The 13,717-nt window shown below is 58.3% G+C and overlaps 6 protein-coding genes across 6 annotated transcripts; all 6 read left to right on the plus strand.

The window, feature by feature from the left end:
• Window positions 1-3,737: 3,737 nt before the first annotated feature.
• Window positions 3,738-4,607, plus strand: SPRG_13272 (hypothetical protein; the record flags this gene model as incomplete). The annotated part of the gene is made up of 1 exon (XM_012352288.1): window positions 3,738-4,607. One exon carries the CDS (start codon window positions 3,738-3,740, stop codon window positions 4,605-4,607), a length of 870 nt encoding a protein of 289 aa, XP_012207678.1.
• A 448-nt stretch (window positions 4,608-5,055) lies between these two features.
• SPRG_13273 (hypothetical protein) lies at window positions 5,056-5,955 on the plus strand (the record flags this gene model as incomplete). The annotated part of the gene is made up of 1 exon (XM_012352289.1): window positions 5,056-5,955. Exon 1 carries the CDS (start codon window positions 5,065-5,067, stop codon window positions 5,953-5,955), a length of 891 nt encoding a protein of 296 aa, XP_012207679.1. The 5' UTR covers window positions 5,056-5,064.
• A 530-nt stretch (window positions 5,956-6,485) lies between these two features.
• Window positions 6,486-7,340, plus strand: SPRG_13274 (hypothetical protein; the record flags this gene model as incomplete). The annotated part of the gene is made up of 1 exon (XM_012352290.1): window positions 6,486-7,340. One exon carries the CDS (start codon window positions 6,486-6,488, stop codon window positions 7,338-7,340), a length of 855 nt encoding a protein of 284 aa, XP_012207680.1.
• A 612-nt stretch (window positions 7,341-7,952) lies between these two features.
• Window positions 7,953-8,950, plus strand: SPRG_13275 (hypothetical protein; the record flags this gene model as incomplete). Its single annotated transcript, XM_012352291.1, has 2 exons — window positions 7,953-8,795; window positions 8,852-8,950. The coding sequence occupies 2 exons, from the start codon at window positions 7,953-7,955 to the stop codon at window positions 8,948-8,950; spliced, it is 942 nt and encodes a 313-aa protein (XP_012207681.1).
• Window positions 8,951-9,388: 438 nt separating this feature from the next.
• On the plus strand, window positions 9,389-11,505 carry SPRG_13276 (hypothetical protein). Its single transcript, XM_012352292.1, has one exon. The coding sequence runs from the start codon at window positions 9,440-9,442 to the stop codon at window positions 11,438-11,440; it is 2,001 nt and encodes a 666-aa protein (XP_012207682.1). The 5' UTR covers window positions 9,389-9,439; the 3' UTR covers window positions 11,441-11,505.
• A 152-nt stretch (window positions 11,506-11,657) lies between these two features.
• Window positions 11,658-13,606, plus strand: SPRG_13277 (hypothetical protein; the record flags this gene model as incomplete). Its single annotated transcript, XM_012352293.1, has 4 exons — window positions 11,658-11,681; window positions 12,146-12,297; window positions 12,541-12,602; window positions 12,931-13,606. Coding segments are annotated over 4 exons (914 nt in total), but the record flags the coding sequence as incomplete, so codon positions are not given.
• Window positions 13,607-13,717: the final 111 nt, after the last annotated feature.

Genomic DNA, 13,717 nt, shown 5'->3' on the forward strand with positions numbered 1-13,717 from the left:
CTCGCTGCCGAGGTCGCCAAAAAGCGTGCCGCCACAGCCGACGCCCAGCGACAGCGGCGCATTGAAGAAGGCAGAATTCGGTACATGTCATGTCCACCGAGCATGGGGTCCAACGCGAGATAGGGCCTCAGAACGGCAGACGATCAGCGATCTGTACCAGGACGACAACGATCTTTTCCGCGATCCCAACATCACGCTTCCGACAGAAGACGCATCGAGCTCCGTGGCGTTCGAGAGCGAGGACGAGCGAGATGACGAAGACGATGATGATACCGGCGTCGACGTACTCCTCGGCGCCATCGACACCGCATTTTTGCAGCGACTCGGTAATCTCTTTCTGGAGCATTTTTGCCTCATGGGATTGTGGCGTAGGTGGCCCAGCTGCCGTCTCGTCTGCGACGATGAACGAAGCCACTGTGCGCGAGCTTGTTGCGACCGGATGGCATTCCGTGGTAGAGGACGACTCTGTCGCGTGGCAACCGACCGACCCACCGTACTCTGGCTACTCTGGGCCAACGCCCGACGTTCTGCGCATTGCAGGCGATCCGCTTGCGCTCTTTTTCCACTTCATGCCCAAGGAGATGTGGAAAAACATAGCGCACGAGGCCAACAACTACTGGCGCGCCACGATCCAGATCCACGCTGAAAAGGCCTTCGAGCGCCCTGGCAACAAGAAGACACTGGACGAGATTGAAAAGTGCTTTGAAAGTAGTAGTCCAGACGTTGCAGTCGCGTCACAGATGATCATATGTCGATAGGCATCCCGCGCGTGAAGCCACACGAGCTCATGACGTGGCTCGGCCTCGTCGTTGCGAGATCGCTCCTCCGTCCTACAGGGCCGCTCGCGCTGCACTGGAGGACGGAGTCGTCCGGCGCGTTGCCAGCCGGAACGTTCGGCCAGTTCATGGCGCGGAGCCGGTTCAGCCACATCACGCGGGCGCTCCACTTTACCGACAACGCCAACCCGGCCGTGGCGACTGATCGAGCGAGGAAGATTCGCCCGATCATCGAGACCCTGCAGAAAACCTTCAGGGAATCCTACGTGCACGACGAGAAGATCGCGTTGGACGAGATGATGCTGCCGCACCGCAGCAGCTTCAGTCGCTGTCACCCATACCGCCCGACGGAGTCCAAGAAGATCGGCGTCAAGCTCTTTGCGTCTCGTTGCTCGAAGTCGTACTTCTGCTCACGGTACGTCCTTGGTTCGCCTCTGCTGGATTCAAACGAATTCCATTTCCAGATTCAAAGTGTACTTGGGCAAGAAAGCCACCGATGGAGAGACGGACATGGTCACGGTTGCCGGCAACCTCCACCATCTTTTCCTCGGTACGCCATTGAATGGCTGGCTGCCCTATAATCCATGTCGTATATTGGTAGGTCTTGTCGACATGGCACTGACGAATGCCTACATTGTCCATCGATACACCGTCGAAGCCAACACGTCGGACACCATTCCCGGCTTCGTCGCCCGTGGCCGCTTTACGTTTCTCGCCGACTTGCAAAAGGCACTGTTGCAGCTGGATGAAAGTGCCTTCTCCGACGTGCCGCCACCGCCGACGGCCCCACAAGTCGTTGGCACTTCTCACGTCCTCGAGAAGACCAAGGAGACGCAGCCATCGGGAAAGCTGCGGGCGTTGACGTGCAAAGTTTGCGCTGCGTTGGCAGCCAAAGGCGAGAATCCGTGCAAGGTCTCCACGTACGTACCCGGAGTACAACAACAAATCGTTTAGCTTCATCGCGCAGGTTCTGACGTGGCTGTCCGAAGAAGAACGACCAACCCGTCTACCTGTGCGGTCGGTTGCGCGAGTACAACGGCGCCCAAGTGACGTGCTACGACATTTGGCACCGCTTGTGGCGCGCCGGCTCTGCGGTCCCCGCCGGCGTGCGCAAGACGCGCAGCCGGCCCGTGACGAATGCGTCGCCGAAAGCTCATGTTGAAGGCAATACGTTTATCATCTAGAGGAGTAGCGCAATTATACAAGGTTCATCCACCATACGTGCTTCATTTGCTCTGTCAATGCACCACATCGCGTGCTGGGAATGGCCCGACATACAGACGTCTAAATCGTTGTACAACCTGCTAATATCCAAACGCCCAAAACACCTCTTCGCCAAGTTTTGCGAGGGCCAAGATAGCGGTTCATCTATCAGGCCGTCCTCCCAGCAGGCGGCGCGTGATCCTCCCAGCTCTAGACAGCGAGCCCCTAGACACTCGAGACAACATATCTGCAACGATGTGCAGCACATCGTCTGAAAACAAGGCGTTCGCAATTCGAACGCCTTGTTTTTCAGAGTCCTGCTGGCCTGCACTGGTCGCCACGATTGCGACAGCGTCAAGCGAGCCACAGTGCACCCAAAAGTACGACCCACAGCATCCCGACCCGTACCCTATCCTACCCTAACCCTGACACGGACCACCGCTGTGCTTGCGACGAGATCACAGTGCAGTCGAGCGCACCCGCGTCCCAAACTACGCACCATACGTAAGGTGCGACCTCGTTCTCGTGCTAGGTTTTCTATAAGGCGACCCGCCACAATACCATGTGCCATGCTTGCTGCTTGAGGCTGTTCTGCGCTAGATGGCAGGCTCCCAAGGCATACCGTATCGCATTGGCTAGAATATTCTTATTTTTGGCCAATCACAGGCGATTGGCGTCGCCATGCCGGGCGATCCTCGGCGAGCGACCGCTTCTGACGCCCTAATCAAGTTTAAAACGAAATCGCTCCAGCTTGGCATAGAGATAAAAGACACTTTGGAGAGTACGTTGCGCTATGTCGCATTGTCAGGCGATGCGTACAGCACGAGAAATGTCCCTGTAATTAATCATGGCGTCTGCCATGTATAACCATATATAGTGTCTAAATATGTCTATTTGTGGCATGTGCCACTATGAAAAAGTGAAGCGGCCACAGAAAGAGTGGCTTGCGTTTTCAACGCTCTGAAGTACGGAGCCGTGTGCAGTACCGTATCAGCATTCTATTCAAGTACATGACGGCCATCGCATCATCCAGCCCAAGCGACGTACGACGCTCCGACACTCGGTGTGGATCTTCTTGGTCAGTAAGTACGCGACGACGTCGGTGCGCTTGTGGCCTGCCGCCCACCACAAGGCTTGCTACGACACCGTATCTTATTGCGTGCCAAGGTCGAGATGCGACGGACGCCATTCTCGTAGTTGGGGTCCACGCCCTCGTGCTCGACAAACCGGGTCACATCGGCCAGACGACCGTCGCGCGCGGCCTCGACCTGCTGGTCCTACATACATATATGTACATGCACGGTCATTGATCGGTATCGCACACGCACCCACTTGGCTGTCATCCGCCCGTCGACCTTGCGTTAAAATTTTATTGGCAGAGTGCATGCATGTCATTTTGGGGGCAAAGTCGAAAATTGTCAAACCCATGGGTCCTCCCTCATCAATTTTTTCCTTTGGTCCACCCACGCCCACCCATCACCTCTAAATATGACCCACCCCCATGCATCGCTCATAGGTTTGGGTGGGTTATGAGGGTGGGTATGGGCCCCATTGCAAGGCTGGGGGCCGTAGTAAAAACCGTCTATCGCAAACTGAGACTCTAAAAAGCTCTAAAGTTGGCTTTTGAATTGATTGTGCTAAATACGACAGTAATACGATGCTATTGCGTCGGTGAATGGTGTCGTTTTTTATCCGGATGTGATTGGTTGTCAAAAAACGGGCGATGCCACTCTTGGATGCCACTTGCCAACGATCTAAATGGACGACGAGGCCGGCTTCACCAAGTTTGTTAGCGGCGACACCGTCTACGCCCGCGCGCGCCGCCTCCACCGCGCGACGACCGGCCGTACGACCAAGCGCTTTGTCGCCAACTGGGCGCTTGAAGACTACCTCGAGACCATGCGCCGGACACCGCCGCCGCCGGTGACTCGCCACGTGCGTGACGCCGCCCGCGACCTCTTGTCTCGCCTGGAGAAGAACCAGTTCTACGTACACGACGAGCGCGACATCAACGATCTCCTCGCACTGGGCTTGCCCCGCGTCCGGTCGCTGGACGAGCTACCCGCCCATGCCATCGACGCCATCTTGGCCCGCGATGGCTCGCGCAGCGATGCACCGCACAAAATCGCTCTTCGACTGAGCGCCAAGCTGAGGCCGCTCCAGGACGAGCGGGATGCGCTGCGCGCGGTTGGCCTCCGGAACACACTGCTGTACCAGGTGACGGCCCACGAGTGCGCGTCGCTGGTGGCGATGGCAGCGAACGACACGACCGACTATGCGGCAGCGTCGGCCATTGCCGCCAAGGAGTTTATGCGGCGCATCCACAAGTCGGAAACCCACGGGTGCGCGAGCTTTAGCGAGTACAACCGCTGGGACCGGCGGCGGTTCCACGACTATGGTCGCGGCAAGCGCCACGCAAAAGCCACGTGGGCCGGGGACTGCGACGACGACACGGCCGCGGCTGCCGACGCGATGCAAGAGATGCATCTGGATACTGCGCACGAGTCGTTTGATGCGCAAGAGAACGCGATTGAGAACGGCCAGCGTGATGACGGCGACGCCTACGATTTTTGCAACGACCTACCCGGCACCAACGCTGGTGCGAGTAGCCCCCAACGAAGCTCATAAGGACAAGACACTCAACTCATGTACTACTATTGACAAGTCCTCCCCGCTCTAGACAGCCAGGCGAGCCGCTAGACACGCGAGACAACATATCTGCGACGATTGCGCTACATGGACGACAGGCCGTGCGAGGGCATGGGCGAGGTGACATAGACCAAATTGCCAAGTTGGTTCCAATGCCAGGAAAGAGAAGAAAGGGACGTCACTTGAAGATCTAGAGCCCCGCTTCTCCTGCGCATGCATCTTGACAACAGTCGTGGGCTTCGCCTTGCGTGCGTCCTGCTTGATGGGAGGCCATCGCCTGCTCACGGCAGTAGGGAACCAACACAGGTGTGCAGTTGCACGGAAGAACCAGCTTAAACGTGCGCACGGCTGTGTTGCCCATTTCGTGAGTGAAGGTTCTCCAGAGAGCATTTTCGGTGTGTGTGTCTTGCATTGTTGCCCCCATCGAGCCATCATCATGTTTGAGGACGAAGCCACCTTTACCAAGTTCATCGATGGCAACACAGTGTACGCACGGGCGCGCCGCCTCTATCGCGCGACGACAGGACGGACGACCAAGCGCTTTCTTGAGCCAGGAGGGTACATTGAATGCTCCTACGAGGAGATGCGCCGGATGCCGCCGCCGGTTGCCGCGCCGTTTATCAAAGCCACCGCCGGCGACCTCCTTGCGCGGCTCGAGAGACACCAAATCTACTTGCCCAACGACCGCGACCTCGACGATCTGGAAGCACTGGGTCTTCCCCGCGTGTCGTCGCTCGACCAGCTGCCACGTCATTATAACGATCAGATTTTGGCCCGCGACGGCTCGCGCAGCCCGAGCGCGCACAAGGTGGCAGTGCGATTGAGCAAGACGCTGCGGCGACTGATCTACGAACGCGAGGCCATGCGTATTGTTGGCCTCCCAGGCTTGTTTTTGTACCAAGTGGCCCCGTTCCGAGGCCGCTTGGAGACCGCGGCCGCCGATGCCGACACGACCGACTATGCTGCCGAAGCGGCCAAGTCGGCCAAAGACCTCTTGCGGCGTATTCACAAGTGCCAAAGCCACGGCGGGCTGTGCTTTAGCGCCAGCTGCCGGCGCCAGTGCCGGCGCGACCACGAACGTGCGCGCGGCAATCGCAAGCGCAAGAGCAACATCAACTACTATCGTGATTTCGACGACGACCAAGCGGGTGCCATGGACGCTTATTACGAACAGTGTGCGGCCGCCGCCGATTGCATGGGAAGCTACAGTTCGTTTACACAAAGCGACTTTTTCGAGTCGGACGACGACGACGACGACTGCGACTACGATCTATGCAGCGACGCCGAGCCGTTGCCGACGCCACCCATATCGTGCGTGATTAGTTAACTTGTATTCCATGCAGTTTCAATGTGCTGTAATGCGTGGTGTGGTCCACGACAGTCGTCATTGCTCGGCGTGTGCCATCGACTGGACGCTTTGGTGGCAGGCTTCTTTAACTCGAGGTTGGAAGAAAGCGCCGCATGCATCGATAGTCCAGCATTGCAACTGCATCAAGAGTACATCATGACGATGCATCCATCGACCAGCGCATCGTATCTAACTGAGAGACACGGTGCCTTGATTCACTCGATCGAAAGCGCATTCAAAAGATGGCTGGATAGCTAGTTGAATCTCTTACCCCCTCACAAGAGATAGCTTGGATTGGATAGCTACCGTCGAATCCATCATAGTTGGCTTATGGCAGGCGTACGAATAGCGATTTTCGTTGGCTTACTTGAAACACACGGCGGCTGTTCGTTGCTCGGCGGCTGCTGCTGTTGGTTGTTGGATCGTGGCAGTGAAGGTCTTCTTGATCGTGAATGATGGTCTTGGATCGCACGCTGGTACTGTATGACCACCGCATTTGGTAAACACCGATGGACGAGGCAGGCTTCACCAAGTTTATCAGTGGTGACACTGTGTACGCCCGCGCGCGCCGCCTCCACCGCGCGACGACGGGACGGACGACCAAGCGCTTTGTGAGCAACTGGGTGCTTGAAGATTACCTCGCGACCATGCGCCGGACGCCGCCGCCGGTTGTCGCGCCGTTCATGAAAGCCACCGCCCGCGACCTCCTTGCGCGGCTCGAGAAACACCAAATCTACTTGCCCAACGACCGCGACCTCGACGACCTCGAGACGCTGGGTCTTCCCCGCGTGTTGTCCCTGGAAGCGCTGCCACGTCATTATAGCGATCAGATCTTGGCCCGCGACGGCTCGCGCAGCCCGAGCGCGCACAAGGTGGCAGTGCGATTGAGCAAGAAGCTGCGACAGTTGCAGTACGAGCGTGAGGCCATGCGCCACGTCGGCCTTCCAGGCATGCTACTGCACCGCGTCGCGACCCGGGACCGATGCACACTGCAAGAGCTGGCGGCAAAGACCGATACAAGAGACTACGCAGCGGAAGCCGCCGCCGCGGCCAAGCAGTTTTGCCGGCGTATCCACAAGTCCGAGACCCACGGCGATTGCAGCTTTGGCAATAGTTGTCGGCTGGATCGCCGGCGAACGCACGACTGGGGATGTGGCAAGCGCCATCGCAAGACCAACTGGTGCCGTGACTATGACGACGAGGTCGCAGCAAACGCAGATGCCTTCGGCGACATGTGGGCTACCGACGACGACGACGAGGAAAGCAACCTTGCGACGGAAGGCAGCGACGACGAGTTCGACTTTTGTGTCGACGTGGTCGCAACACCGACGCCAATGCCTCAGACTATGTGTGCTATAAGCTAACTAACAAAGGCTAACAAATGTAAGTATTTAATCGTGCATACTGTAGCTCATGTACCCCTTTGTGTCAAGAATGGGAGTGTTTTGAAAGCTGCGCGTATCAACATCACCCCAGACACAACATGCACTTGGGTAAATGTAAAAAATGTGTTTTCTTTGCCACACAACCAAATCTTTTGAATGGACTAGGAAGGGTGTCTTGCTGCGGTTCGTCGAGCCAATCGGGTCCTGGCACTGCTATTTTTTAAAGAGATATTTGATGGGACAACGAGGCTGGAGGACGCTACAGCTCGTTATGGTTGTACTCACTAGAAACAGATTCACAGTCGAGCTATGTACCGCTCAAATCCTTGGTACGGCCAAATCTTCGGTACAGCCAAGGCCATGGTACAGCTATACACTCGTCACATTGGGAATCGCATTTTGAAAGTTGCCGCACGCCACACATCCTCTGGCGAGCGTTCCGGCATCTGCTATGACGGACGCCATTTTGTTCTTGATGCTTCGACCTCATGGAAGAAAGAGCCCTTCACCACCAAGCTTCTCAAGGGCGATTTGTGAATGATGGTACGAGTGCCCACGGCATTAGCCTTTGAATTCACTGTACAAGCAGCCATGGACGAGACGCGCTTTACCTCGTTCGCTTCGGGCGACCTTGTCTACGCCCGGGCGCGACGGCTCCACCGCGCAACAACAGGCCGCACGACCAAGCGCTTCAGCAACAACGACCCTCTCGAAGCCTACTACGCGGTCCTCCGCCGGGTGCCGCCCCCGGCCGTTGCACCGTACGTCCAGCAGACGGCGCAGAGTCTCCTCGCTCGCCTTGCAATGCGCCAAATCTACGTGCCAAGTGCCCGCGACGTCGACGATATTGAGGCACTGGGCCTGCCCTATGTCCCGGCCCTCGATGTTCTACCGAGTGCTCATTGCGCAACCATTTTCGCCCGCGACAACTCGCGAGGTGCTATCGACCACGCGATCGCGGTGCGAGTGACCAAGCAGCTGCGGCGGCTACGGTACGAACAAGATGCGATGCGCGCTGTGGGACTGCACGGTCGGCTGTTGCACCAAGTGACGACGACCGACTGTGACGCCTTGCGTGCACTGGCAAAGGGCACCAATGCCACCGACTACGTTGCCGAGGCGGCAACCGCAGCCAAGCAGCTCATGCGGCGCATTCACAAATCCGAGACCCACGGCGACTGCAGCTTTGGCAATAGCTGTCGTTTGAGCCGACGGCGGTACTACTACTGGGGTCAGCGCAAGCCCCACCGCAAGGTTGACTACGGACGCAGCGACTATGATGACGAGCTGGCCGGTGAGGCCGATGCCATGGACGCCTTGGACGCGACTGTCGACTCGGAGGACGAGGATGCTGGCGACGAGGTTGACGATGCCGTCGTGCTTAGTACCGACGCCGACTATGATTTCTGTGAGGATCCTGCACCGGCGACGGCTGTAGCAGAAGCAGCACGATGTATTATTAGTTGATATGAAAGGTTGGCTGAATGCAGTCCTGCTTGTGGTTCAACCCACATCTCTTCTGCCATTTGCTCGCAACCACGCTCACCTACAAGCTCATTGCCACGTCCAGCACCATCAAGACACACTGAGCTATCAACGCGCTTCAGCTGCGTCCATGTCATCGATCTCTACAGTCATCGCTTGCTGCATGACGCTCGCAATGCAGCTCGAACCCACCACGTTGAGCACCATTTCTAACATTGGCGAATACCATTTGTCAGCGTCGTAACGGGCGACGCAGTCGTCTCCGTCGGCGCTTGCTACAGCAACCGTCCAACGCGCTGCGTCGCGCGATGGCGCGTATGGATCGGATTGCGCTTCATCGTGATTGTGGCCAATCCGTGCGCCTCTCGCCGGCTATTGGTCAAAACTCTATATTGCTTTTCCACCAATCGGCGCCTGCGTATCACATCTCGGCCAATGGCATCGCGCGGACGCTAGAAAGGCCAGCCAATGGCCTCGTCGCAAACCCAAGTCAGGCGCTCGGACCAACCGTTGGCCGCTAGGTGTTGTCCAGTCATAAATATAGGCGGGCGCGGCTTGGAGAGCGTAGATTTCCGCATTTGAGTCGAGGCAGCATGGTCGTCTACAACTTCAAGAAGATCCAGACCGTCCCGCCGGCCAACGACTTTGTCGACATCATCCTCACGCGCACGCAGCGCAAGACGCCGACGGTCATCCACCCGACGTATGCGATCTCGCGCATCCGCGCGTTTTACATGCGCAAGGTCAAGTTCACGCAGCAGACGTGCCAGGAGAAGCTGAGTCAGATCATTGACGACTTCCCGCGCCTCGACGACATCCATCCGTTCTACGCCGACCTTATCAACATCCTGTACGACAAGGATCACTACAAGCTCGCGCTCGGCCAGATCAACACGGCGCGTGCGCTCATCGACAACATCGCCAAGGACTATGTGCGCATGATCAAGTACGGTGACACGCTCTACCGCTGCAAGCAGCTCAAGCGCGCGGCGCTCGGTCGTATCTGCACGCTCCTCAAGAAGAACAAGTCGTCGCTCGACTACCTCGAGGAAGTCCGCAAGCATCTCTCGCGCCTGCCGTCGATCGACCCGAACACGCGCACGCTCCTTGTGACCGGCTTTCCCAACGTCGGCAAGTCGAGCTTCATGAACAAGGTCACGCGCGCCGACGTCGACGTGCAGCCGTATGCGTTTACGACCAAGGCGCTGTACGTCGGTCACATGGACTACAAGTACCTCCGCTGGCAGGTCATCGATACGCCCGGTATTCTGGACCACCCGCTTGAGGAGCGCAACACGATCGAGATGCAGGCCGTGACCGCGCTTGCGCATCTCCAGGCGTCCGTGCTCTTCTTCATGGACATTTCCGAGCAGTGCGGGTTCACGATCGAGCAGCAGCTGAGCTTGTTTGCCAACATTCGCCCGCTCTTCGCCAACAAGCCGCTGCTCTTCGTCTGCAACAAGATCGATCAGATGCCGTACATGAACCTGCCCGAGCACCACCGTGGCATGATCGAGAGCGCGGTCTCGACGGCCAACGCCAAGATGTTTTGCATGTCCAACCACTCGGAAGAGAACGTCTCGGATGTCAAGAACTACGCGTGCGACGAGCTCCTCAACCACCGTGTCTCGACCAAGGTCAAGGGCAAGAAGGTCGGCGACGTCCTGAACCGCCTCACGGTCGCGATGCCCGTCGCGCGGGACAGTGTCGTCCGTGAGACGACGATCCCGGCGTCCGTGCTCGCGGCCCGCGACGAGAGCGCGGCGCCCCGCAAGACGCAGAAGATGAAGATGAACGAGAACGGCGGCGCGGGCGTTTACTCGATGGACTACTCGGAGCACTACGAAGGCATGCTCAAGAACAACGAGTGGACCAAGGATGTCATGCCCGAGATCTGGAACGGCAAGAACATTGCCGACTTTATCGACCCGGATATCCTCGCGCGCCTCGAGGAGCTCGAACGCGAGGAAGAGGCCGCCGACGCCGACGCCGAGATGGACCAGGACGAAGACATTGTGTCGGATCTTGACGACGACGACAAGGACACGCTGCGCCGCATCCGCGAGAAGAAGTCGGTCATGGTCGCTGAGCACCGCCAAAACAAGAACAAGAACCGGTCCGCGGTGCCCCGCAAGTTTCAGCGCCGCACGATCGACGGCTACAAGGAGAGCCTCGAGGCCCTCGGCGTCGATGCGTCGCACGTCCACCATGCGGAGAAGAAGGCCGCGAAGAAGGCCGTCGACGACGACGCGCGTGGCCGCAAGCGCACGCGCGACGAAGCCGGCATGGAAGACGTCGACATGGAAGGTGGCGACGAGAAGGACCACAGCATGGGCCGCTCGTCCAAGTCGCGCGGCGCGAGCAAGTCCCGCGCGGGCTCGCGCGGCCGCTCGCAGAGCATGGTGGCGCCCCGCGACGAGTCGGGCTTCCGCGACGAAGCCATGGCCGAGAAGTCGATGAAGCTCATGAAGAAGCAGCAGCGCCAGATGAACACGATGGCGCGCGCCGGCGAAGCCGATCGCCATGCGACGCCCAAGCTCGCCAAGTGGCAAAACACGGGCAAGCGCGGCAACGGCTCGACCAACTCGAGATAAACGACTGGCCGCTTGTATGGTGTATAGAAGAAGAATTAATAAACCGTTTATTATTGACAAAAACATATGGGCGCGACGCAGGGTTCGAAGCGGCGACCAGCGTGGATGCGTCGAGGATGCTGGCCACGTCGAGGCACCACGTGAGGACGTACTACGAGGCGTGCGACTCCAGTGTGTATGAGATGGTTGGTTTTTTGGTGACAGCAGTGACTGATTGATGCAGCGCGGCGACTTGCTTTATGTACCTTTCTCACGCGGTCCAAGTGAGTTGGTTGCAAGCCGGTTTTGGGATGATGCATTGGACTTGACGCTGCCATTTGGCGTCTTCGTCATACGGTCCGTCACTGACTGCAGTCAAAGGGCCTTGTGGACCAACGAGCTTCTCGTAACGGCTAGTCCACTTGAACCGACACATTGTCTTGAACCGAGTTCTGTCAACGGTGCGACACTCTTGACCTTGTTGGCAGCGGCGTAAATACTTCGTATGACGCTGCTGCACTTGCTTATCAACCCATGGCACCACGAGCCGAGGAGCCCGTTGGATTCGATGTTTTTATCTAAACGATTCTAATAAGCAGACTTCTTCCATTGTTGCTTATCGGTGCTCACTCATCGTGCGACAGCAAACGCAACGGTTTGCAGGTGTGGGTTCGAATCCGTGGGCAAGAAGCAAGAGACCATTGTTCAAAGATCGCGCGATGGTAGCCGACCACCAACGGCCTTGCCTCCGTGCTCGACATCGCGGGCGTCCTCGTTGGGATCATCCAGTGTATGCCTGTGTGCAACGACTGCATCTCGCTGGTTACGGCGCTGCTGGCGGGCTTGCCCGCGTCGACGGCGCTTGTCGGCGGCGTGCGGTTGGCCCACGCTACCTACCTCGGTTGCAACAAGATCCAATGGATTTGCACTGCGAGTCCTCTTTATTCCTCGGCGGTCACCGCGGGCGTTAGCTTCCCTGGTGATGCAGGGTTCGAGATACTGTTTTGCGGCTTTCTCAACAAGTGGCGTCCAAAATGACGGCCTTGGACGGCAAGACATCGGTAGACGCCAACATGGCAGGCGACAACGCCGAGGACCGTAGCATGGTCTGCGTATCGTAGCTGCTCGGGCGCCTGGCTCGTCATGGTGCGCCACCATGCTCTGCGGCCGGCCACGCTGGCTCGTCATCCAACACTATTCAACGACAACCGAGCCGATTTGCAGCTCTATTTGTCGCTCTCAACACTATTCCTTGTCGCAGCCATCCATGGGTTCTGATTGGCCGAAAAGAAGAATCTGCAGCGCACTCATTAAAGAGGTCCAATCGGTGTCCGTTGTTGTTTTCTTTTCGGCCAATCGCATGGCGTGCGCTGGTCGGTCAAAGTTGAAGGCGGGAAGTATCTATCCGGATACAGAGTGGCGTGGCATCCGGCGGCTGTAGCAACCCCATATCTCAAAGCTCGCGATGGCTGCCCGTGCACCTGCGCCCCAACGACCTCGCACGTTGCCAGCCTCGGCCCTCGACATCGCGGGCGTCCTCATCAAGATCGTTCAGTTTACGCCTGCGCGCCAAGACGTCGTCTCGCTCCTTAGGGCGCTACCAGCGACGACGATGCTCTCACCCGCGCTGACGGCGCTGTTGGAGCACTTGTCGGCTCATTGGCAATATTGGCCCGTGCTGTACCTTTCCGCCTCCTCCGAGATCGACGCAAGTGTGGTTGCGGTCTACAGCCAGGTGACACTCCTGAGCGGCGGCTGCCGGTTTCCTTCCCCGCCCTTCAGGCCAGCACGTGACTACGATGCCGAGTACAAGGCCTTCGAAGACGCCATGCACAAGTGGGCCTCCAAGTTGACGATCTTCGACGGCTCCGACATGCAGGCTGGCCAGCACTACCGCATCGAGCTGCATCGTGCACTGGCTCGCTGCACACACTTGAAGACGGCGAACCTGACGACCGACCAGCCGCACCTTCTCGAGGCCGTCACGACACCAAACCATCGCGTCTCGACGCTCCGGCTCACACCACGCGAGCATGCGACGGTCCCTGCCCTTCCGCTCGTCGCGCCGCTGGTACGCTGGTTGACGTCTGGCCATGCTCGCCACTTGTCGCTGACTCGATTTGATCTTCCGACGGACGCGGGTCTGGGCCACGCGCTGGCCACATCGCCGGGCCTCTCCAGCCTCGAGTTGCTATCGTCGGCGAGTGTGGTCAGCAGCCTTGCGGCTCACGACGGGCCGTTGCCGTCTCTGACAAAGCTCGACATCGATGGGTGTTTGCACGAGGACGTCGCGCGGCT

Source organism: Saprolegnia parasitica (genome assembly GCF_000151545.1).
Source record: "Saprolegnia parasitica CBS 223.65 unplaced genomic scaffold supercont2.96, whole genome shotgun sequence".
Taxonomy (NCBI): Eukaryota; Oomycota; class Saprolegniomycetes; order Saprolegniales; family Saprolegniaceae; genus Saprolegnia; species Saprolegnia parasitica.

Excerpts from the sequence above, each read along its gene's own strand:
- SPRG_13276 (XM_012352292.1), top strand. The coding sequence starts at position 9,440 with ATGGTCGTCTACAACTTCAAGAAGATCCAGACCGTCCCGCCGGCCAAC.